We start from the raw sequence: 22,687 nt of genomic DNA, 5'->3' as shown, positions 1-22,687 counted from the left end.
TACAAAAAGCTCCTTAACTCACTGGTTGAGAACCGCTGGTTTAAACTCAGGCCTCCCTTCACAAATAATAACTACTGTAGTTTCCCGACCAGACTCTCATGGAGCCAGAATTATATATAAGATGCATAAAGAAAACAAACATCTTAATTGAGAATTATTTTAAAGATTATTCCAGTTTGCTATTTTTTTTGTGTCTGCTATAATGTCAAGCCTTAAATAAGCTGAAGAAAACAATCAATAAAAAAAAAGAATGTTCCTCTTTTGCCACTTTTTGTTTTCTTGTCGGGTTTTTATATGAAAGGATATGAAGCAAATATGAAGCTACAGCCAACAACCAGACGACAGTTTCCTCTGCTTAGTTTTCCACCTTGCAGAAACACCGGAAACAGAACTGTGTGATGGTCACGTCTGCTGAAAAGAAAACTCACAAATTAATATGATGAATCTGATTTGGTTGATTCAAACAACATACTGTGTGTGAACTGCAAAAAGCTTGAGATACAGGAGTTATTGTGAACTCTTCACTGGTTGCTTTGCATTTGGTGCCAGCCTGGACAAAATCTGAAACCATCTTGGAGAAAAATATATGACAAGCACATTTTAATTGGGTCCATATCCCATCCACTAACATGGATGAGGCAGGATTCATAATCATCTATGGTTCAGGCCGCCACCAGGGGTTGATCAAGACACCATATTTACATGCATTCTTTGATGTGACCATAGGTGGGCGCTGTTGCACAAATCCTTATTAGCTCCTACCCCTGATTTTGTTATTCAGTCTTTTAATGAGGATGTGAGAAATTATAAATTAAATAGATGTAATTTCAACTACGTTTACCTGAAAACTGAACAAAATAAAATCTATTTAAATGTAATCAGGTACTTCACCTTTCCTTCACTTATTCAAAGACAGAATAACGGCCATTATACAGAATTATCCCCTGCAGAATATGATTTAACACTGAATAAGTTGCATCCTAAAGTCTCAAAGGTTCAGGACAGAAAGATAAACGCACTCTTGACACTTACAGCTACGAAAAAATGTGATGCAACCATGTGAACCTGGCGTCTGTGTGTGTCGTTTCCAGTGAAACACACTTCTTCTCCACAGTAAACACTGGGTGCAGCTCTGCAGTCGTCTCTTCCACACCCTCTTTCCACCTGTTGTTCATAGCTGGAGTTCCTGTGGTTGAAATTGTGTTCAGTGTCCAGAAGTGTGATGGCTCCCATTAACCCAAGAAGAGAAGTGTTTCCCCATCAAGCCATTTAGCATGAATTTATTGCAAAAGAAACAGCAGTATTTACAAGTAAAGACAACATTTTTTAAAGAGACTATCAAACATGATAAAAAAAACACATTTAAAAAACACATTCCCGCTCCTGAGTCCACGTCACATAGGCTGTGTATCAATTCAGGGGCTGTATCCTCCTCCTTAGTGGGCCGAACCAAAATGAAAGGTCTGCTTTGAAAAAATGAAGGAATGTCCTACAAAGGATTCACCCACTGGAGGCTTTGTTTCTCAGGGATGGAAGGCCGCACTGGGAGGAGCCTCTGCAATGGGACAGCCTGGTCACTATGCTTTGACGCAATCCAGCTTCAAGTGCAGCCTCAGAAGGATGCGGCCCCCCCGACTTGAGACACAGCTACAGTCAGAGATGTAATGAAACTAAACAAATCAAACTTTAAAAGGAAAAGTTTGACATTCTGTGAAATATAAATGTTTTGCTTTCCTGCTGAAAATTCGGAGAACATCGATATTACCCTCAAGTAAACGAGTTATAAAAAGGTGCTGGTAGGTGAGTGAGTTCAAGTAGAACCAGTCAAGCTGTTGTCAAGTTTCCCGCCTTTATGCTAAGCTAAGCTAACCAGCGACTGGCAGGAGTTTCATATTTACTTCACAGACACGAGGTTGGAATCAGTGCTCTTGCCGAACTCTGCAGGAAAGCAAAAGTATCTCCCAAAATGTTGTTCTTCAAAGAAGACGATCACAGCTTCTGCTCCTGAAGCTCAAGACGTTAACCGACGAAGACGACGAGCGTCACATTAAAACATTAAAGCTCGGGTTCAGTGTGTGCGCTGGAGACATGGACATTCACATCAGCACAGGCCAGAGGTCCGGAGTAACAGCCGTCCATCACGCGGCGCCAGTTGTGACCCACTACAAGGAATCCTCAAGTATATACGGCTCCGGCTCCAGGTCGACAGCAGAAAGCCGGATGGTGTTCATGTCCCCGGTGCTCTTGAACGTGTACAGCTCGTTGTCCATCATCCTGCTGTCCTGGAAGCCGAGGCTGTCCTCCCGGGCGATGGGGGTGCGCGGACGGGACGGGAGGAAAGACTCGGAGGGGTCCAGGAACGTGTTGTACTGGTCCTTCTCGGGCTCGGGTTCTTTGATCACCGGCAGCTTTCCGTCACTGGGGCCCGTGAAGGTCTGATAGGAGTCCACCGGCGTCCCGTTGAAGTGGTCCTGCATGCTCTCGGCGTAGCTGGTGTCGCCCAGGAGATGTCCGTAAATCATGTTCTCGTCGATGGAGGCGTAGACGTGGGACTCGTTGTCAGAGCGGTTTTTGGTGAAATGTTGGTCACTCGGGCGGAAGATATTCCCCTTGCCGATGTAGATGGAGGATTCTTTGTTCATTCTTTCTTGTTTCTTTTTCCTGTTTTGAAAAAATGATGCAGAGCAGAATGGATGAGAGAGAGTTCGACAATTCTGGCTGCTGGTAACAGAATACAAACAAATGAATATAATTTTATCTAAGAAAGAGTCGAATTGCTTAGAAACAAGGACCCATGTTCATCAGACGTCAAGAGTTAAGAATGAAGACTCAAAACTGATTTTTATTTTCTACTTCATTTCTAATAGTTGGTTGAATACGGACCCACATATTATAAAACTTACTAAATCTGACCACGTCAAAATCATAACCCTCTGAACTCTTTCAAAAGGTTCACTAAGGTTTTTGACCACTAGTTTCTTCACCGCAAGCATTTCCACTCGTATCTTTCTGTCCTTTATTTGTTTTATCTTTATTCCCCTTTTCTAACCCGGTACCTGGGGAGACGCTGAATAAACCAAAATTGTTGATATTATTATTTTTATAATTCTGGTGTACTCACTTTGTGACGATACAGACCACAGCCAGCACTAACAGCACAAGGAAAAGGGCTCCTGATATCCCGAGGAGGATGGCCAGGAGATCTGTGGCGGGATTAAGAAAAAAATATGGTTAAGTTTTTAAAGTAAGTTATTTTAAAAAGCTCTAGAAAGGCTGAGACTAGTGCTTTCTTACTGGACTTCTTCTGCAGGACGATTTTGGCGACTACAGCAAAGTGTCCCTCCTCGGGGATGCAGTTGGACATGTTGAGATAGAAACTCTGCGGCACCAGCAGCTTGTCCTCCGCCGGCTCGTCCTCCCTGCGGCTCATGATCTCCTCGTCGTAGCCCAGCATCTTCACCGTCATGGCGGTGTGCCGGTCGAGGCACTTGGGCTGGCTGACGTTGACAAACTGCACATGCGCCTCGTACTTGCTCGGCACATAGACGACCCAGGACATGGTGGAGGACGGCTTCATACCCTCGGGCCAGTTGGGGGTGGCCAGCAGGGTGGGAGCGTTCGGCTTAGGGCTGATTCTGTAAATAAAGGTCTCTGAAAGAAGAGTGGAAACATGCTGAGTCTCAGAAGTGTGAGTCTCTGCTGGTCAATACATTCAAAATGTGTCTCCAGCATTTGCAGTACAACAGTGCCCCTGGGTGGAATTTCAAAGTAAAACTGATAGAACATATTTTACATGGCTTATTCCAGATCAAAATGACAGCACACTTTCCATTATTGATTCATCTGCTTATTATTTGCTCAGAAGTATTTGCATCTGTTACATTTTAGTTTGACCTGAGGTCCCCAACCCACAGGTATTTTAGAAAAAAGTAAAATAATCATTAGCTACAGCATATTCCTCGTGTTACCTGGGATCTCCTGACTGAAGCTGACGTTCAGAAAATGCCCCTTGAGCTTGGTGAGGTCTTTAGCCGTAGCCGTAGCCGTAGCCGTAGCCGTGACGGAGATGTTGGTGCTCGACTGGATTTTCTGGATGATTCCAGGATGGCAGAAATCTCCGAGTGAATAGCCGTCCCTCTCTGCCACATTCAATAAGACTGGCCGCTTACACTCCTGGCCCGGCACGGACTGCTGGAAGGTCCCGGTGGGCGACACCAGGTCCACTGTGCCGTCCTGAGGGACGTCGATGTGCCAGGTGAAGCTGTGGAGGGGCATCGGTAGACAGGAAACCAGTTTGGGCAAACCGAGGCGAATCATGGGGCACGACGACACATTCTTGCAGCCTGTTTTAAAAGAGATTGAGAATATCAGGGTTTCAAGTAAACCATTCTGAAAAAAAAGTAAAATCTTCATAATCTAGCTAACAATATAATAATAATAGTACCGATGACTTCACTGGCAGTCAGGCGCACTTCTTCTTTGGGACAGTCGAGGAAGGACAGACTGGCTTTTGTGCCGGCAGCCACGGTTATCTTCTCTTCAACCTTGGAGCCGATGCTCATCTCACAGAACGGATCAGAACCAACTTTCTCTATCTGCAGGGACTCTCGTCGACTGGTCAGATCCACGGTGCACAGAACTGAGAGGGAAACGCAGCATCAACATCATATTTCAAGATAGTTTTATCATAGATCCTACAACATCTAAAATGTGGATCACATCTCAATTATGGCTCATTGAATGGAACATTTAGTCTGTTTTGATCTACTCAGTGAATAAAGTAATATGGTTATTGAAGTAAAGTGACTTTCCACGGAATTGCATGCATTTAGGTAACCGGCTTACAGACAGTGAAAGAAGCAGCTGGAAGAAGGAAGTGGTAACTCTACAGAGTGATGCATCGTCTTATTTAAAATAATTAAATATTCTAAAGTTCGACCAAAACTGAAAACACAATAAGTAAGGTACGAGTTCACAATAAGTTTGGAGGTCAAGGTCAAAATCAGATTTATGTGTTTGTGGATTTAAAGTGACATGGTTGCTACAGTGCATGTCACTTTAAATGTTCTTAAACGTACGATAGCGGTCACACTGTGAGAATTTGATCCCGAATTTCTAACACTGTCTAAATTGCCCCCTGCCGTCTATGCTCTCTCAAGATCCACATCAAATGAACACATTTCAGTTTTTACTCCATTCAACTTAGACGTTTGAACACCGTACCTGGATGACCACTCCTCATCACAGAGACTCTGTAGTTCAGGGTGAGTCCTTGCAGCGTCAGGTTGGTTTTACAGTTCTTTAGCACCATCTTGAAGTTGCCCTGCTGTTGCACCGGCTGAGCGTCCGTCAGAGTCAGCTTGGTCCCCTTCTTGTCCTCCTTCTTGTACTCCACCTCCACCTCTTTGCTCAGACACTCCGGTGCCGTGTGGTCCCGAAAATGGACGGTGTAGTTGTGCATGCCGGGCACCGTGAAGTTCCACTGCATCTGCTGGTCATCGGGGAAATCAGCGGGGTAGTTGGCGGCGATGAAGTCTGTGTCTGATACACCTCGTGGTAGATTGACCTTCATAATGGCAATCACTGGAGGGAAACAAGGGGAGAATATGATGGTTATGAACACACAGATCTGCTGTTTCTCAATATTGTTTAAAGTTTATATAAGAAGTGATGATCATTATGTTGCAAGCTGAGATTTGATGTTGTGTCGGACTAGAAAAAGTTGTTAGTTCTACTTGTTACTATGCGATGTCTTTATTCTAAAGGGTTGTCTTCCAATCCATTGTGCGATGGACTAAATGTTTGTCGTGAACAACAACTCGCCGACTTACTGCTGGTCTCTGGTCCAACGCTGAGTTTGAAGTCCACAGGGTCGAGCTTCGTGTCGCCGGCCACCTTCAGGGTCACTCGGCCCTTGTATCGAGCCAGGATGGTGGTCACAGTTCCCCCTTTGCAAAAGGTCCCGACGGTTGTGACCCCACGCAGGTACGTAACAAGAGCGTACGTGTGACCGTCCGGACACGAGTCCTCGTTGGGAATCTGTCGCATTCCCGTCTCTGGGAAGTCCAGTTGAAAAGCCCGAGTGGCGACGACCTTCATGTACCAGGTGAAGGTGCGGTTGAAGTCGGGGAACAGAGACGACTCGGCCTGGACGATGTCACCGGAGCAGGACGTCTCGGTGCAGTCTGGGGATCATAGAGATAGAGGAAGAGACGGGGTTTTCAAAGAGTTATATGATGCCAGAGACTCAAATTGCTGCGTTGTTAAGGAATACAAATTCAAATGGAACCCTTGGTTGTCCATTTTTTTTATTTGTCGATCATACATTTTGCAAAGTGGCCGAGAGAGAATCCCGATGAAACATGTTTTTTTGAAAAACATATATAGCAAATGGCCATAATCTGATCTTCGTACCAATGTCTCTGATGATCTCCACCTTGAACACTTCCTGAGGGTTAGGACAGGTAAACTCCACTGAGGTGTTGCGAGGTTCAGTGATTTTCATTTCTTTCGGGTTGCACTTCTGCTCGGGAGCGGTTCCCACACACACGCTGCAGTCGGGCTCTTCCGACACCCTGCTGATCATGATGATGGTTTCGGGGTCAGGGGTCACGGACACCATTCTGCTGCCTGAAGAGAAACATGATAAGAAACTGATCACACCAAAGAGCTTAGACATTCTGAGAACAATGGATTCTCTAGTAAAATGAGAAATTCTGGTAAATGTCAAGTTTGTATTAACCATAACTCAAAGTACTATATATCACTGTAATGTCACACGTCAGGATAAGATTTCTCTGTAACTTTACAGTTTTTCTCACAAGTTGATTACTGGCTTTGTAAAATAAACTAAACTAGAGTTTTAGCCTTAAGTTACCCAAAAGTGACTGTAAGAGATTTACACAACTAAACATTATACTCAATTAAATATTATATCAATATGATTAATGAACCATATTTATGATATAATTACGTAAAATACATTTTTAGTTTGAACACGTTAACACACTTATAGCTGATTCTCTTTCTTTCTTGTCTGAACCATAGACTAATAATTCACTATAGAGTATTGTACATAAAGTAGTGATAGTGTCGTAGTGTAGTGGTAAAGTACCTTGAGATACAGTATGTTGTGATTCGGCACTATACAAATAAATTGAATTGTGTGTGTGTGTGTGTTTGTGTGTGAACAAAGATCTGGAAAAGCCTCTTGCCTTTTGGTGTTGCTTTAACACTGAAAACCTTCTGCTCCACGTCTCCTTCTTTGGGAACCTGGACCATCACCATCGTGGCTCCGAGCAGATCCAGGTGAGACACCGTCCCCCCCCTGCAGAAGCTTTTCTCTTTGACGCTTCCGTCACCTTTGGTTGTACTCACAGAGTACTGGAAGCCATCTTTGCAGCTTTCTCCCTCAGGTATCTCCTTCAGTCCAGCACCGGGGAAATCCATAGATATCACGGTTCTCTCCGGGACTTTGATGTCCCACGTTATGGATCGTTTGAAATCCACGAAGAGGCTGGGATCCACGTCTCCTGCCGCAGGAGCGCAGGACGTCTGTGTGCATTCTGAGTCAAGACACACAGAGAAAATGATCAACACATTTCTTTTCTCACAATTTTTAAATCAAGAAAATAACTGGCAGATTACGTAATATTGAAATGATTCAAGGTTGCATCCTCCCCCCCCAAAAAAAATCACAAATAAATGTATTGAGCTAATAAATACATACATATGTTCCTACAAATTACATTTCTGTATTTACACCATTCAGATTTTATTTGTTTCAATATTTGTATATTTCTGTATGTAACAGAAAATACAGAAATTAAAATTTCGAATTTATAGTAGAACTAGTATATACAAATGAATGATCAATATTTATTTATTCATTAGGAATTCATTTGTCTAACTTTTATATATTTTTTAATAATTTACCATATAATAAATGTATATATTTATTGATAAGTGGGTTATTTCTTTGTCTTCCATACATGTACAGTTATTTCACGAGCATCAGTCCCATTTTTTTCTGGTAGATGAAATAAATGGTATAACATCTCCAAAGCTCTCACCTATTTTCTTCTCCATCTTCACACTGTACATCTCCTGAGGTTTGGGGCAGCTGAACTCCAGAGAGAGTTTGTCAACGTTGGTCAGTGTCTTTTCTGTCGGGCTGCAGCTCGGAGCAGAACCGTCCACGGTGCAAACTTCACACTCCGGTCCGCCCGGATCCCGGCTGACGACGGCAGTGGTGCTGGGATCGACACTTACGACCATCGTCCGGCCCTCTGGAGGAGGAGAAACGCAGAGGGAGCTACTTTCAAAAGTGATTCCCTACAGCTGGCTGCATACACCATTAAAAACTCAAAGAAAAAGTTTGGAGCTACAGTATATTTAGTGATGTGTGTGAATGTGTGGTGCACATAACCAAAATCCGTTCATGCTTAGCGACAAATATTAGGTGACCATTATATCTTGGGTACAGTTGAACAGCTCCAACTATAAACATAATTGTAATAAAATAAAAATGAAAAAGAGTTCAGTAAACGTTTCTTACTTATCGGTCCAGCAGACGCCTGAAACACAGGTTCCACCTGAACCTTTGGTTGAACAGTCAGAGACACGACGGCTCCACTGGACAGATCCAAAAGAGTCACAGATCCGCCTCGACAGTACTGAGTCTCACTCTTGCTGTCTGTTTTGGACGTGGCCACTAAGTACTGAAATCCATCAGTGCACGGTTCGGACGTCTCCTTCAGTCCTTCCCCGAGGATGTTCAGACTCACCACCGTCTTCTCGGGGGCCTTCAGCTCCCAGATGAAGCTTCTGCTGAACTCTGTGAGGATGGGTTGAGTTTCCACCGTCGCCGGGCTGCAGGCGTCTTTAGTACATTCTGGATTACAATTAAAGTCAAGGGAGAACATCACAGGTCGGTTTGAGGATTAAATATTCTATTAGTTATGATTTGATGAGGCGTCATTTCTGTATATTTCAAATTAAAAACACTCAAAGTGCAAAGTCATGAGGTCCAGCTGTAAACTCACCAATGGTCCGAGTTACCGTGACAGTGTAAGACGGCTCTATCGGCTGCGAGCAGTTGAACAGCAGCTTCACCTCCTCCTCAGGTACCAGAGTGAGAGAGGACTGGCAGGAAGTCTCTGTGTCATTCACTCCGCTGACCGTGCACACGGCACACTGATCCAGAGGCAGCTCGGTGGACACCGTCACCGCCGAGCCTTTGTCGGAGCGGACCACCGTCTGCAGGCACTCTGAGGACACAGATCAGACGGGGAAAGAAATTTAAACATATTGACAAAGTAAAAATGAGAGAAAGGATCTTAATTACCAGTGTTGTCCTGCTTCGGCTGCACAGAAAAATTTCTGAGTGCATGCTTCGACAGATTCTCGTGTTAAGACATCAGTCTTTTTGGATGTTGCACAATCGTACACTCCAACAGGCTCATTACACTATCTCATACAAATATCATTCAAATTAGCTGAAGGACCTGCAGAGCTGAATCTGACTAACTGTCAAGTTCCCTGTCATCAAATTATCGTGATGATATCTTACATCGGAGAGGAGGAAGGAACCAGAGAATCGAGCTCAAACAAAGCAGATGTTTATCTAAAAAGGTACAGCATCAGTTCAAGAAGGACAAAAGGAACCAAACACACACAGTCTGATGCTTGAGTAAACACATTGGTCCCAGACACACCTATCCCCGTGTACTGTGGTGGCAGACCAGTGCAAATTAAGGAGATTCTCATAGTCATATAAACTCAGATTAATCACAGGAACTCAAGCAGAGACAGTTTTAAAACTCAATACTAACTTTCTGTGATATCACATTATCCTGTGCCGACCACAAACTTCTGTTGATATGAAGCCTCATCCGTTTACACTGTCATATCAAAGTATTTCCTGTGTAATTTTATACGTCAGCAGATGTGAACCTAAACTTCATTGAAGCACTGGTTTCATGTGTGTCTCTGTTTCAGTCCCAGCTGTGGTTTCACTGCAGCCTGAAAAACAAGCTCTTTACTGTTTCTTTACTTTCATACTAGAACTTGACTGATACACCAACAACTTAATGCACATAGATGCTAATCAGTTTTCAAAGTATTTGTCGTTTGAAAATAACCAAAAATTGCAGAACAGACATTTAAAAAGAAGGTTTAAGGTAATTTAAGTTCATCCCCCAGTTCCTATTTTAATCATAAAATAAATAGCAATCAATAGCCTATTTATCATGGTCACAGTTATTAACTAACTGACGGCCTCTGGTTCAATGTTATCCCTGTGTTATTTTTCAGTATGATTGTTTTCTATATATGTTTTTAAATGTAGTTGCTCTGGTCGTACATATTATTTTATATATCATTAGAGGAGGTCATCCTGGGGCTCGGGATTAATCAAGAAAACACTCAACAGACTAACCGATCATGAACATAATGGTTGATTGCAGCCCCAGTGTTAACAATGCTTAATGATCTCTTAATATATACAAAAAATTAGGGACAACATGAATATATATACCTGCATACACATTTGCTTAGCAAATAGCCTCGAGTACAAACACAGGGCTCTATTACAAAACTGCACAGCTACAAGCACACAAACAAAAAAAACTAAACACCATTAACAAATCTACTTCCTCTTATTGGTCTGTATTCGATCACTGAGATTAATGTTCCACAGACCGGTCATATGATCTTCTACATTTTGAGTTAGACTCTGAATAAAACCTGTCTTCTCTCCATTCTGGCTGTGTGGATTATTACCTGATGGGACTGTAGACGTCACAGTCAGTAAATCAAATGTGTAACCTATAAGACTCCACAGAGTGAGCTTCAGGCCACTTTGCATTCAAATGTCTCTGCAGTTTGGAGTCACTCACAGAAGAGTGTGTTAAACCGTAAAAGCTCGAAAGCAGCACAGAACAAATCTGCAGCATTTACAGGGAACGTGTGTTGACGTTCTTCTCGAAGTGAAAGCAAATAATCAGTGTTTTGTGGACGTCACAGAGTTCAGAAGGATCATGTTTAACACCAATAGAGAAGATTTGCACGAATTTTATGGATCCACCAGGCTGCTGGTGACAGAAATGAGTGCAGTCATGGGGAGAAAAAAGCAGCAGAGCTTAATAATATGATTCAGAGCTCAGCAGCAGATTGCAGGTCAATCATTAATGACGCTGTGATGAATTCATGCCTCCGGGAAGCTCCATAAACGCCTCATAAACAGTTTGAAAATGGAGGTCTAGAAGTCAAGGGCTCGGGCTGATGAAATGTGCTGCAGCCATTTCTAATCTCCCCTGTCAATCAATCAAACAATCAATCAATTAATTAATCAATCAATCACACGCAATGTTGCATCTCTGTTCTCCCACACCTGAGCAAGTTCGAACCCCACGACCAGCGCTTGCGTGTCAGCGGATCACAGCTCGACCCATTTGGCACAATGTTGTCAAGACAAGTCAGGATATTTCCCCGGGATTTTTTTCTAAATTTATTCTGAAATTTTAAACTTCAACAAGCAAGGAAGCTTCACCAAACATTATATGAACATTTGACTGTCGCCGAGAGGGAATGTTTCCTTGCGTTCTCACCTGAGGCTCCGAACAATGTCCAAACCAGAAGTCCCAGCAACGAGCGCGTCTCCCGGAGCCGCATCTTCTCCTGAAGGAAATGAAGATCTTCCTGTGTTTTAAAAAAATGTATAAATAATCATAAAAATCCCAAGAGCAGCTCCTTTAAGTCTCAAACACTCCGCTGCATTTCAATCCACCACACAGCGACTGGGTTGACAGCAGCCACTTCCTGTTCCACATTACCTGTGCGCAACGGCGTAGGGAGGGCGTGGACCTTTAGCTGGTTTACGGTTACCTGTCCAAACTTGACGAGTGTGCTGGTGGAGGATCAGGTCCTGCCGAGGTGCCCCTGAGCCTGCAGGACTAACACACACACACAGACACACACACACAGAGAATATGGGCTTGTGGGGTATAGAGAGGAGTCCTTGTGTGACTGTGCTCCACAATGAGTGCCCTATATAGGACCCAAACATGCCAAGGATTGTTGGCATGGGGCTGAGTATCCCCAAAATGAGGCAGAGCAGGGTGTGGAAACTGAGCTTAAAGCAGGAGTGTATCTGTGTTTGACTACATTAAGGTTATTGTATTATTTGCACCATTCAAAACATAAATATATTTAGATTTGGTCCTTTAAGACCCAGACAGGCCAAGGAATGTTGGCATGGGGCTGTGTGTCCCTAATATGAGGCAGGAGAGGGTGTGGTAACTCAGCTCCCAGCAGAAGTTTCTCTCTAACTTAAGTTTACAGGTTTATATGCATCATTTAAACCAAAATAAATGATAAATGACCATAAAAGCAGAGAATATGGTTAAATCCAACATCACAAGTTTGCTGCTAATGTCAGGTTGTGTCACGCTGGCAGGAATTCTCTGCTGTTGAAAATGATGATGACAATATTTGTGATTGTGTGTGTGTTTGTGTGTGATCGCAGACTTTGTGAATAACACTCCTGTGAAGAAGAGGCTCCCTCCTGCCTCCACACGCCTCATGACACAAGACATTCCTGCTCAGAAACATACCTGAGGGCACGACCACTGACAAACACCCACATGTGTTCACTTTTTGGAAAACACTCCTTTGCTCTTCGTCACAAATTACACAATAAACACAATGTTCGAAATAAACTACAAACGGCCAAAACCCAGATTAACCTCAGTTTAACCATGTGTTGCCTCAGTTCGATCTAAATCTTAATTTTAAGCCACAAAACATAAAATGAAGAAAAGAAGTTAGAATTCTCTAATTTGCCTTAATCTTTGTATTTGTATAAAAGCTCTTTAATCCCCCAAACAAACACAAAGACAAACACACACACACACAGACTCACACACACCTTTACAGTCCCACAGTGGTGACACAGAGAGGTTTTTTTGCTGAACCAGTCTGGCAGCATGTAGAGTGGCTGTTGTGGTGGAAGTTAAACGGCTTCACACACTGTGTCTCAACAAAGAAGCCCAGTGAAGAATCGGCAGCTGTCAGACATCCCACCCCCCCGCCCCTCCCACGTTACTGTCGGTCCACGAAGGCCAAACATTTGCCGCCGAGAGGTCACGACAAGTTTTTAAAACCGATACGGCACTTTTAACTGTGAGCTGTCCATGTATTAAATGTCACTTTTTGAATTATTTAAAGCTGGGTTGTGATAGGTTGAACTGAAAAGGTGTAAGAATGTGAAAGTCCGCCGTCATAAGTGAAGTCTTTTAAAGATTCTCATCGTTTAAGGCCTTCCTCATTTGGTATAAATACAAAATTAGTGGATGAATTGAAACTACAAAACAAACAGACTCTATGAATTGTTCGGTGACATCATGCCCACTCTCTTGGAACAGTCGGTTAACACACACACCAACATGACTGATATCTGGGCAGGGCTGCTTTTTAGGTAAGGAGGTACTGTAGCTGTGAAATGAGGAACAGTCCAGGTGAGGGCAGCAAATATACACAATTAGAATAATAAACGTAAAGGTAAAATATCATTTATGGCCTTCAGAGGTTTCAAAATGTAGATTTCACTGAAGCACAGCAGCAGCAGCAGCCTTCCGCTCACCGCTAATGATTTAACAGATTCTGGACCCTGATCAAAATGAAAAGGTTCAGCAGTGATGTTCAGTCAAAGTCCAGTGTGGTTTTTTACAGTTTAACATTCACTGGAGCAGGAAATGGTTTGGAAAAAGCAGAAAAAAGCTACAGCAGCCTGTCACTCGTTAAGTTTTACTCTACATGCTGACCTCCAGATGTTGAAATGCAGAAACATTATCTTATAGCCCGTCACCTATTATCAGTCTTTTGAAAATTAGTTCAAAGTTTTATTTTGCATCATTTGTCATCATTTGCGGAAAGTAAATAAGTGTGTGTCCCTCTCACTCAGGCATCAAGACGACGATGACAATAACCTTAATAAGAAATTACCCAGGATTTGGATGCAGGTTCCGTGTGTGAACCAAGTGAAATATACCGGTTGACGCCTGCTCGGCCTCGGAGGAGCCAGAGCGTCTGAAGACTCGTCGTACCACTTGAGACCAAAAGCACCGAACACCCATAAACTGAGATGGGAGCTCCTCTTACAGCTGTCACATAAAATTAGACCCCCACACAGTCGCACTGCAGCCTCCAGCAGGACAGGACAGCTGAGGCAGATCCTGCAGGAGATGGACCCCAGCTACAGAACCAGTCTGTACTTTGGTAAGGAAGAAATACACTGAACATTTCAACCCTCTGTAGGTTGAAGACATTGATCAGCACGTGTGTGAGTGTGTTGTCAGTTTGTTTCCAGTGGATGAAGTGGACCGCAGTAACCACGCTGTTGTGTGTCTTTCTTTTTGTCGTGTTTTTGTGTACAGGAAGTTGTACAAGATGCAGTGAAGCAGTGTACGGAGCCGGGAGAGGCTGCCGGGCGATGGGACATTTATTCCACGACACATGTTTCACCTGCAGCGTTTGCAGTGAGTCCTCTCTTACAGTGTCTTATCTTACACATACCAAAAGAATTATAACTTTGAATATTCACTAAAAATACCAGAATGTTGTTATTAATAATCTGCTTCATCAGAGAGCGGTTTCATTAAATTGGCTCAGAAAAGCCGGGTTTATTGTGAAAAGCTTGTCTCAAATAAACTTAAAAAACTGAACCAGGATCAGTAATTTTCCAGCATGTGACAGTGACTCATTTTCCTCAAAGGTTGTGTTGAGACAATGTGAACAAAGACATGTTTGTTTTCAAGAAATTCCGACTTTTGATAAACATTTTCACTTTTGATCGCTTTCATGTTTATTGTCTAGATGCTTCAACAGCTGAAATATCAGTAAAGGTTGAATTCTCCAAGTTTACAAAATTAACCACATTCAAGATCAACTATTAAAACTTCTGACAGAATATAACTTTAAATCTGTAACAGTATATTTAGTGTTGAAAGAGATTTGTCAGTTATCAAATGTCACATTACGGGAAATGAGAGATTTCCCTGTATTCAGTTTCTTCCCTGTTCTTTGTTCCATGTTCAGGTAAAAAGCTGAGTGGGCAACCATTCTATACAGTGTCGGGAGGAATCTACTGTGAAAACGACTTTTTGGTGAGTTGTACTTTTTAATCATGGCTGTAAAGTTGACTACAAAGTGACAATTTGATTCCACGTTTAGAAAAACTTCAGCAATCTACAAATATTGTTATTTACCGTAGTACTCAGGAGTTCATCCAGCCCCAGAGGTGTGCAACAGCTGTGGGTTTTTAATCATGGATAATATGGTAAGTTGGATTTGAGTCACTACAGTTTGTGAGTGTGCACGTGAGAGTGTGTGAAAGAAGAGCTCATCTTGCACGCTCAGGTCCTGCAGGCCCGTGGGAGGTCCTACCACCCGTCCTGCTTCCGCTGCGTGGTCTGCAGCCAGAGCCTGGAGGGGCAGCCCTTCTCTGTGGACGCAGACCGCCGGGTCTACTGTGTCAGCGACTACCACAGGTGACCTGCTTCCACCTGCTCAACACAATGGGACAAAGACAATTTGATTCACACTCCAGAGAGGGGATTTTTATCAAAAGCCTGTCAGACGAGATACGTCACACCCACAAGTGACCTCACGTCTCAGTTTCTGTGACTTTATAGTGAGACTCCTCTGTGGTTTCAGGCTCCGGGCCCCCTGCTGTGCCGCCTGCAGAACACCGATACTGCCGACTGAGGTGAGCTGGAGCTACATTCAAATTCATACATGTGTTTGATTAATGCAAGATAAAAAAGAACAATAATATTTCTTTCCCATATTAACTTTTTGACAGTTTTTAAAAACAATTTCCCTCCATGTGTTGTTTTTTTATTTCAGGGGTCTACAGAGTCTGTAAGAGTGGTGTCACTAGACAGAAGTTACCATGTCGAGTGTTTCAGTGGAGACGTGAACCTCATCTAAGGACAGAATCCGGCTGATACTCATCTCCCTGCTGCTCTTTGTTTGTACATGTATATAGTTTATTTATGAGTTCATTCCTCAGTGGGCGGTTACACCATTTTTGGTCTGCAATTAAAATCCCCAGAAAACAGACTCAAATCTTGTGTCCACTTTATTTCTTTATATCTCTGAGGAATGGCCTATTATTAAAAATCTATCTATCTATCTATCTATCTATCTATCTATCTATCTATCTATCTATCTATCTATCTATCTATCTATCTATCTATCTATCTATCTATCTATCTATCTATCTATCTATCTATCTATCTATCTATCTATCTATCTATCTATCTATCTATCTATCTATCTATCTATCTATCTATCTATCTATCTATCTATCTATCTATCTATCTTTCTATTTATTTCTCTATATCTCTATCTCTGCATATCTCTATCTATCAATCTATATTCACATTGTTTATAAGATGTTGTCTGTAACTAAATGTGATCTTTTCTGACACCTTGTGGTCAAACACTGTTGCTTGTTTTTCCTATTTAAATACAAATAATGCACAACTCTACTTCTACAGATCTATAAATCAAATACTTTGACTCGACTGTATCAATGTCAGGTCAATACAGCTGCAATAGCTGTGCACACATTACATGGCGGCGGTTCTGCAGATGGAGTCACACGTTCTGCTCCTCGACACTAAATAACGACGCTTAGATCAAAGTGTGACAGGAAAGTTTTAGCTCAGGCTTTTATTTGATGGAGTTTGTAATTTTCTACATTTGAAAGAACTCAGAAAGATCAGACCAATCAAAAGGAAATCCATCTTCATCTGAGTCTAATATTGATTCTACTCAGCAATACACTTTATTGTAGTTTATACTACACGTGTTTTCATGTATTTCTCTTATTTCCCAGTTCATGTTACATGAAGTAACATCTTTGGTTTCACATGTCTTGTGCTGTAAATACATTACATACATTTCAAGACTATGTTGAATAAATGTAATAAGCGGTATCATAATGGGTGACGTTCTAATTTCTGGTTTAAATCTATGTGTTCTTAATCTTATCTGGTCTGTTACTTATTTTTAATAGTCACACAAGTTTAAATAACTGATTTTGGTTTATTAACACCTTTTATAAAACCTATTTTTAATACATACTTTAAAACAGCAGAGAGTCATTGATAATGTATTGACCTGAATCCACAAATACACAACAGAAATAATAAAAACAGAAAATGTTAATATTGCTATGCTAGCGAGCTTGATAGAGTTTGGAGTTTGAGTCTAATATTGATTCTAGTGTATATTTCATTTTGATACTTTATCTTGTTTTGTTTCATATATTTTATTGAATCGTTGATGATCATAAATGAATCATGTATCATCAGAAACAACTCCCTGTGTCTCCCCCGTGTGTCGGTGAGAGGTACTGACTCAAACTCCCGGAAGAAACCGGGTGAAGTGAGCAAATGAAGCCTCCTGGATTGAAATGGCGTCGCTCACAGGTCGCGGCTGCTTCCTCGGCTTCGTGTCGCTACTGAACTTTGCGTTTGTCTTCATCTCCACCGCAGACTTCGTGCGCTTCGTGTCGTTCAGAGCGATTTACCACAACATCACCGGGGAGACGAGCCTGTGTCAAGGTAACACTCACTGAGCTGGAGTCCGCACTCTGCACCAGGCTTCCAGTGCCTCTGTTGCTGTTGTTGTTGTCTACAAAGTTAATTCATGATTTTAATAACAACATAATTCATAACGAAGCAGAAAAGTCTATTCAACTTCTGACTGACCTGGAGTCCAACTTTGGACAGCCGGCAGGAGGCAGCATCGCCCGGCTAGCTCAGTCGGTAGAGCATGAGACTCTTAATCTCAGGGTCGTGGGTTCGAGCCCCACGTTGGGCGACTTAACTTTTCATTTTGCAGTTCATTTTTTGCATTGGTTGCTGACAGAGTTTCATATTTGTTTTGGAGTAGTTTGAGGTTGTTTCAGCACTTTATCTAAAAGCATTTACATAAGTCTACATCTTTTTTGGGCAAATACTTTATTTAGTTGTTTGCCTCATTACATAGATAGATAGATAGATTACTTATTCATCCCTGAAGGGAAATTAAGTCGTCATAGAAGCCAGTATATTTGAATACAATAAAATACAATACAACACAATAAAAAATATTGAGGTAGAAAGAATGAAAACAGAAACACAAGATAAATAGGTAGATAAGGTGCAGTGGCAAGGTGATGGCAATAGTACTGATGATATGATGGTAATGTTATTGTTAGACAGTATATATATATCTATATATATATCCCGTCAGATAGCAAATAGTATCATCCTCATCGAATACGGTTATACAGTATATCACATTTGTTAGGACGGATTAGGAAGTGTTGATTTCCTGCAGCCACAAACATTTCACTCACACGACACCATCAAGGTTTCTTAAGTAATAATTTCCCAACATCATTATAAGCTTTTTTGTAGTTTGACCACAAGCTGTTCAACGGCAAATAACCTAACACAACAACAAACCTTAAAACACTATCACAAAAAAACTAAACACAAAGACCAGCTAACAACAATGATTTGTTGTGTTGTTGTGTGAGATTTCCCAGAATTCAAACGCAAAACATTTTCCAAAGATCTCAGAAAAATTACATCAACTGTTTGATTTGATTTGATTTAACTCAAATTGAATTTGCTTGAAATAAAAAGGGTGAAATTGGATTTTATTTGGACAAAATGTTCTTTTGTGTTGCAGTGAAAATTGGTCTCTGATGTAAATCTATTTAGAACGTTGTGTAAATTCTGCCGCACTTTTGATGCCTGAGTGCCTGTGAACAGTAGAGGTTTGTTCTCAGTGGCTCCGCGGGTGACCGTGTGTTATCAGGCCATGAATGGACTGTACACAACTCCACAGTGTTATGTAAATACATGCGTACAGTAAATGTCATATTATTTAAACTAACTAACTAATGTTCAGTGTACACCGTCCTCCTCTTGTTCCTGTCGTTTGCCTGAACCTCAGACTCCATCTCGTGGACGGAGGCGCTGCAGGACGGTTCTGTCCTCTGGTCCCTGGCTGTGGACGGGGGGCTGCTGGCTCTCTTCACAATTCAGCACAGTCTGCTGGCCTGGACCCCCGTCAAACAGGCTCTCCAGTCGGTGCTGGGGGTCCTGAACCGGACAGCGTACTGTTTCACCACCGCGCTGGCCCTGCAGGTACAGCAACACACACTCCCACAGTCTCAGTATGTAAATGCTGTTGTATTTATATAATATATAACCATAAAAAATTATATGTTTGTTATATGGGACCATCAGGAAGAATGCAAATCATGTCATGATTTTTATAATTATTGTATTATCAATACACATTGATAATACACAATGCAAATACTTTCGTCACACATAGTACCACATAAGCTATAAACATTATATCTATTTCCCCCTGTGTTAGATCCTGATTCGGTACTGGCAGCCAGTGACTGGCGCCCCCTGTCTGTGGTCGGTGCGTCATGCACCCTGGAGTATCTGGTTCCCTCTGCTCTGCTTCACTCTGCACTTCCTCTGCTGGGCGATCATCTGCAGCATCCTCATGATCTTTGATTACCCAGAACTGTTGGGCATCAAGCAGGTACCCAGGGACCCAAACTACCATCTTTGTTATAACAGTGTGTAGTGTGCATGTTAACGACACCGCACCTTTGAGTTGTGTGTCTATACGACTCATCTCTGGTTACAGGAAGGTTTAATTTTGTCTAACCCACACATTTCCATTAATTCAACAGCAAACTCAAAAATCCACATCATTCGACAAAAAGGATTAATTTCCTAATTTAATTAAAAACAATAACACGAGATATTTATAAATATAGATGTAATTAAGTGTAACAGTGTAAATCTGTGGCAATGAAAACCTCTTAAATGTAAATAGAGATTTATTCCTGGTGTTGTTGCTCAACCTCATTTCGGTTCCTGTGTCTCACCCTCTCCTCCCTCTCCTCCCTCTCCTCCCTCTCCTCCCTCTCCTCCCTCTCCTCCCTCTTCTCTCTCTCAGGTGTACTACGAGTGTCTCGGTTTGGGAGACCCTCTCTCTTACAAGTCCTCCCAAGCCCAGCGCTTCCTGTCCCACCTGCGCCACCCGGTGTGTCTGGAGCTGGGTGTGGTGCTGTGGTTCCTGCCGGCCTTGTCCCTGGACCGGCTCCTGCTGGCCGGGACTCTGTCGACCTACCTGGCCCTGGCACACTCTCTGGACAAACAGGATTTAGGCTACATCTGCGTCCAGATTAGGAGCAAGATGCAGCTCCTTGCTGAGCCACAGCGCGGCATCACCGACACCACTGACACCACCGACACCACCGACAGCTACGCCAAGGAGAAGTGAAGCAAAGGTGTGACTGCTGCCTTAATACTAACCAGAAGTATTTCTTATAAAACTGACTTCAGCAGTGACTGTGATCCTCTGTAAGCCTGAAATCTGCTGTGCTGGATAAGAACATAAAAACACGTGACCTTACTTTACATTATCTTTTCAACATTTTCTTTTTAATGGTTTCAGACATAGAACGTTTTATAACAAACACCTGCTCTACTACTGATGATGATCAGCTCTCTAACGGTTGGCCACTATTACTGTAACATTTCTGCACCAACTCAATTTAATGGTTATATTTTTTTTAATAAATCAGAAAGAATTAATTTAAAGTGGATATTTTTTGTCATGTATCATATAGCCCCACTAATACCAGATTTTTTGGGCTGATACTGAATTGTAGTAGTAATTAGTACATGTAATATGTCTACATTTGCCTTTAAATTAAAACAATATGTTGTATTACATATTAAACAAAAACTAGATATATGTAGATTTATTTTTAAATGTCACCAAGATGCATAATAAAAAATAAAGACTTACAGTTGAAGCTGAAATATTTCGCAATGAATATGAACATTGAGTGCCATTATCAGATTTTAGTTTTATATGCTGTTAAATACCATGTGAGAAGTGCATTTATTTTACTGTATTTTTTAATGCACTGATTTTGAATTTTAATTGTTCTTTGTGTAAAATTGAGATTTCACACTAGCAAAACGAACCTAAAGCTTTAATGGAAACAACAATTTCTCAGTTGTGAATGTATTTGTTGTATTTTTTATGTTGTGGGTTCATCTGTGGTAACGTCAGAATAAGCCACTACAAATTTAACTACACGTGTTTTCATGTATTTCTTTTGTTTCCCAGTTCATGTTACATGAAGTAACATCTTGGTTTCATATGTATTGTGCTGTATAACCATTACATACATTTCAAGACTATGTTGAATAAATGTAATAAGCGGTAAAATGTAGGAGAGTTTAAATAGCTGCTTTTGGTTTATTAACACTTTTTTATAAAACCTCTTTTTAACACATAATTTAAAACAGCAGAGAGTCATTGATACTGTCTAGCGATCCACATCAAAATATACACAACAGAAATAATACAAACAGAATAAAAATATTGCCATACTTAGGATCTGCAGTTAAATAGGTACAGTGAGCTCAAATTATAACGGTTAGATACAATAATAGTCCTGCAATAGATCCAACCCACTGGTAGTTTATAATGTCTATAAAATGCAGGTAAATCAGAAAGTGTTCAAAAGACAGGAGACAAATAGTGAATAGTACAAAAAATGTACACCCTAAATGTAAAGTTGTTAATATTCCTGAGCTGCTACAACATTAAACACCATTTAGACGTCATGTTTGTATAATAATCATCAAATTACATCATAGTCAATAACAGAATAGAGTATTTTTTATTTATTTCATGAAATAATGCACAAATCCACTTAAGTAAGATTTTGCAAACTCAACTTGTAACCAGACACTTTTCCCAGTGTAGAGTTATACTTGTATTTAAGTAAAGGATCCATTCACCTTCTTCTAACACGTGTTGACAGGAATCAAACAATCAGGACTAAACTCAGTGTAACAGCACAACATGAGTGTGTTAGTGTTGCTTCAGGTAAACTCCTGCACTCCCCACTCACACAGCCCTGCATGGTTCACAGCCACACCTCCTCCTCCACCTCCCTCCTCCTCCACCTCCTCCTCCTCTTCCAATTAGCCCCCGCAGGACGGAGGGATGAGACGGGGGAGGACAGGAGGAGGGGTGGGGGGGTTGGTGCCCGGGCAGACGGCCTTTTCTTAGGTCCGACAATATGGTGTGGGGCACTAAACACTCCTGACGGAATTTAATGTAATTATCGGATTAGTGCGCTGCTGCTCCGACGCTGCAAATATTTACTACTATCCCGACGACGGAGGTGTTTTCCTGGTCGGATGCGCAGGCAGGTCAGGGGCTGATTTGACTGCCCTCAGGGTTTAAGACCCTCTTGTTTTGACAGCTTCGATTAGAAGAGGAGTTATTGGAGAAGGACTATTTTCCATCGAGCAACCGGAGCGCGCGTTACGCACAGCCAAGACGCATGAGTGGAGATGACAACTGCAAAGACGAAGCGGAGGCAGTGAAATCCAGGCAAAAACTTTAGGTGAGTTTCATTTAGTGTTATTTTAATCAATAATTCATATGCATCATGTGCTGCAAGTTAATCTGAAGGAGTTGATGATAGTATTAGTGTAAAAAGGGGAAATTTAGACCCATTAGACAACAGATAAAGTTGGACTGCAAGAAATTATCTACACCTTGT

At 41.8% G+C, this 22,687-nt stretch overlaps 3 protein-coding genes and 1 non-coding gene across 4 annotated transcripts; 3 read left to right on the top strand and 1 right to left on the bottom strand.

Moving 5' to 3' along the window:
• Positions 1-1,368: 1,368 nt before the first annotated feature.
• cdcp1b (CUB domain containing protein 1b) lies at positions 1,369-11,673 on the bottom strand. The gene is made up of 11 exons (XM_061093381.1): positions 11,610-11,673; positions 9,045-9,269; positions 7,215-7,565; positions 6,415-6,630; positions 5,832-6,185; positions 5,224-5,583; positions 4,445-4,639; positions 3,969-4,343; positions 3,295-3,651; positions 3,122-3,203; positions 1,369-2,661 (listed from the first exon to the last, which is right to left on the bottom strand). Exons 1-11 carry the CDS (start codon positions 11,671-11,673, stop codon positions 2,163-2,165), a joined length of 3,078 nt encoding a protein of 1,025 aa, XP_060949364.1. The 3' UTR covers positions 1,369-2,162.
• A 1,772-nt stretch (positions 11,674-13,445) lies between these two features.
• Positions 13,446-15,990, top strand: limd1b (LIM domains containing 1b). Its single transcript, XM_061093380.1, has 7 exons — positions 13,446-13,477; positions 14,192-14,277; positions 15,097-15,164; positions 15,272-15,337; positions 15,418-15,548; positions 15,715-15,766; positions 15,907-15,990. Exons 1-7 carry the CDS (start codon positions 13,446-13,448, stop codon positions 15,988-15,990), a joined length of 519 nt encoding a protein of 172 aa, XP_060949363.1.
• A 1,461-nt stretch (positions 15,991-17,451) lies between these two features.
• nrm (nurim) lies at positions 17,452-21,198 on the top strand. Its single transcript, XM_061093123.1, has 4 exons — positions 17,452-17,633; positions 19,018-19,211; positions 19,450-19,626; positions 20,050-21,198. The coding sequence occupies exons 1-4, from the start codon at positions 17,483-17,485 to the stop codon at positions 20,374-20,376; spliced, it is 849 nt and encodes a 282-aa protein (XP_060949106.1). The 5' UTR covers positions 17,452-17,482; the 3' UTR covers positions 20,377-21,198.
• On the top strand, positions 17,820-17,892 carry trnak-cuu (transfer RNA lysine (anticodon CUU)). Its single transcript has one exon. It is a non-coding gene; the product is annotated as a tRNA-Lys (tRNA).
• Positions 21,199-22,687: the final 1,489 nt, after the last annotated feature.

The sequence above is a fragment of the Limanda limanda genome, chromosome 19 (genome assembly GCF_963576545.1).
Source record: "Limanda limanda chromosome 19, fLimLim1.1, whole genome shotgun sequence".
NCBI classification, from domain to species: domain Eukaryota; kingdom Metazoa; phylum Chordata; class Actinopteri; order Pleuronectiformes; family Pleuronectidae; genus Limanda; species Limanda limanda.
The sequence above is the reverse complement of the archived record's forward strand: the minus strand, read 5'-3'. Positions and strand labels throughout refer to the sequence as shown.

Coding starts and splice junctions, on each gene's coding strand:
- nrm (XM_061093123.1), top strand. CDS start 17,483: ATGGCGTCGCTCACAGGTCGCGGCTGCTTCCTCGGCTTCGTGTCGCTA. Junction 17,634..19,017: donor GGAGACGAGCCTGTGTCAAG/GTAACACTCACT, acceptor CCTGAACCTCAG/ACTCCATCTCGTGGACGGAG. Junction 19,212..19,449: donor CCACCGCGCTGGCCCTGCAG/GTACAGCAACAC, acceptor CCCCTGTGTTAG/ATCCTGATTCGGTACTGGCA.
- cdcp1b (XM_061093381.1), bottom strand. CDS start 11,673: ATGCGGCTCCGGGAGACGCGCTCGTTGCTGGGACTTCTGGTTTGGACA. Junction 6,186..6,414: donor GGAGATCATCAGAGACATTG/GTACGAAGATCA, acceptor TATGATCCCCAG/ACTGCACCGAGACGTCCTGC. Junction 3,652..3,968: donor CTTCAGTCAGGAGATCCCAG/GTAACACGAGGA, acceptor CTCTTCTTTCAG/AGACCTTTATTTACAGAATC.
- limd1b (XM_061093380.1), top strand. CDS start 13,446: ATGACTGATATCTGGGCAGGGCTGCTTTTTAG. Junction 15,549..15,714: donor TGTGTCAGCGACTACCACAG/GTGACCTGCTTC, acceptor CTGTGGTTTCAG/GCTCCGGGCCCCCTGCTGTG. Junction 15,767..15,906: donor CACCGATACTGCCGACTGAG/GTGAGCTGGAGC, acceptor TTTTTATTTCAG/GGGTCTACAGAGTCTGTAAG.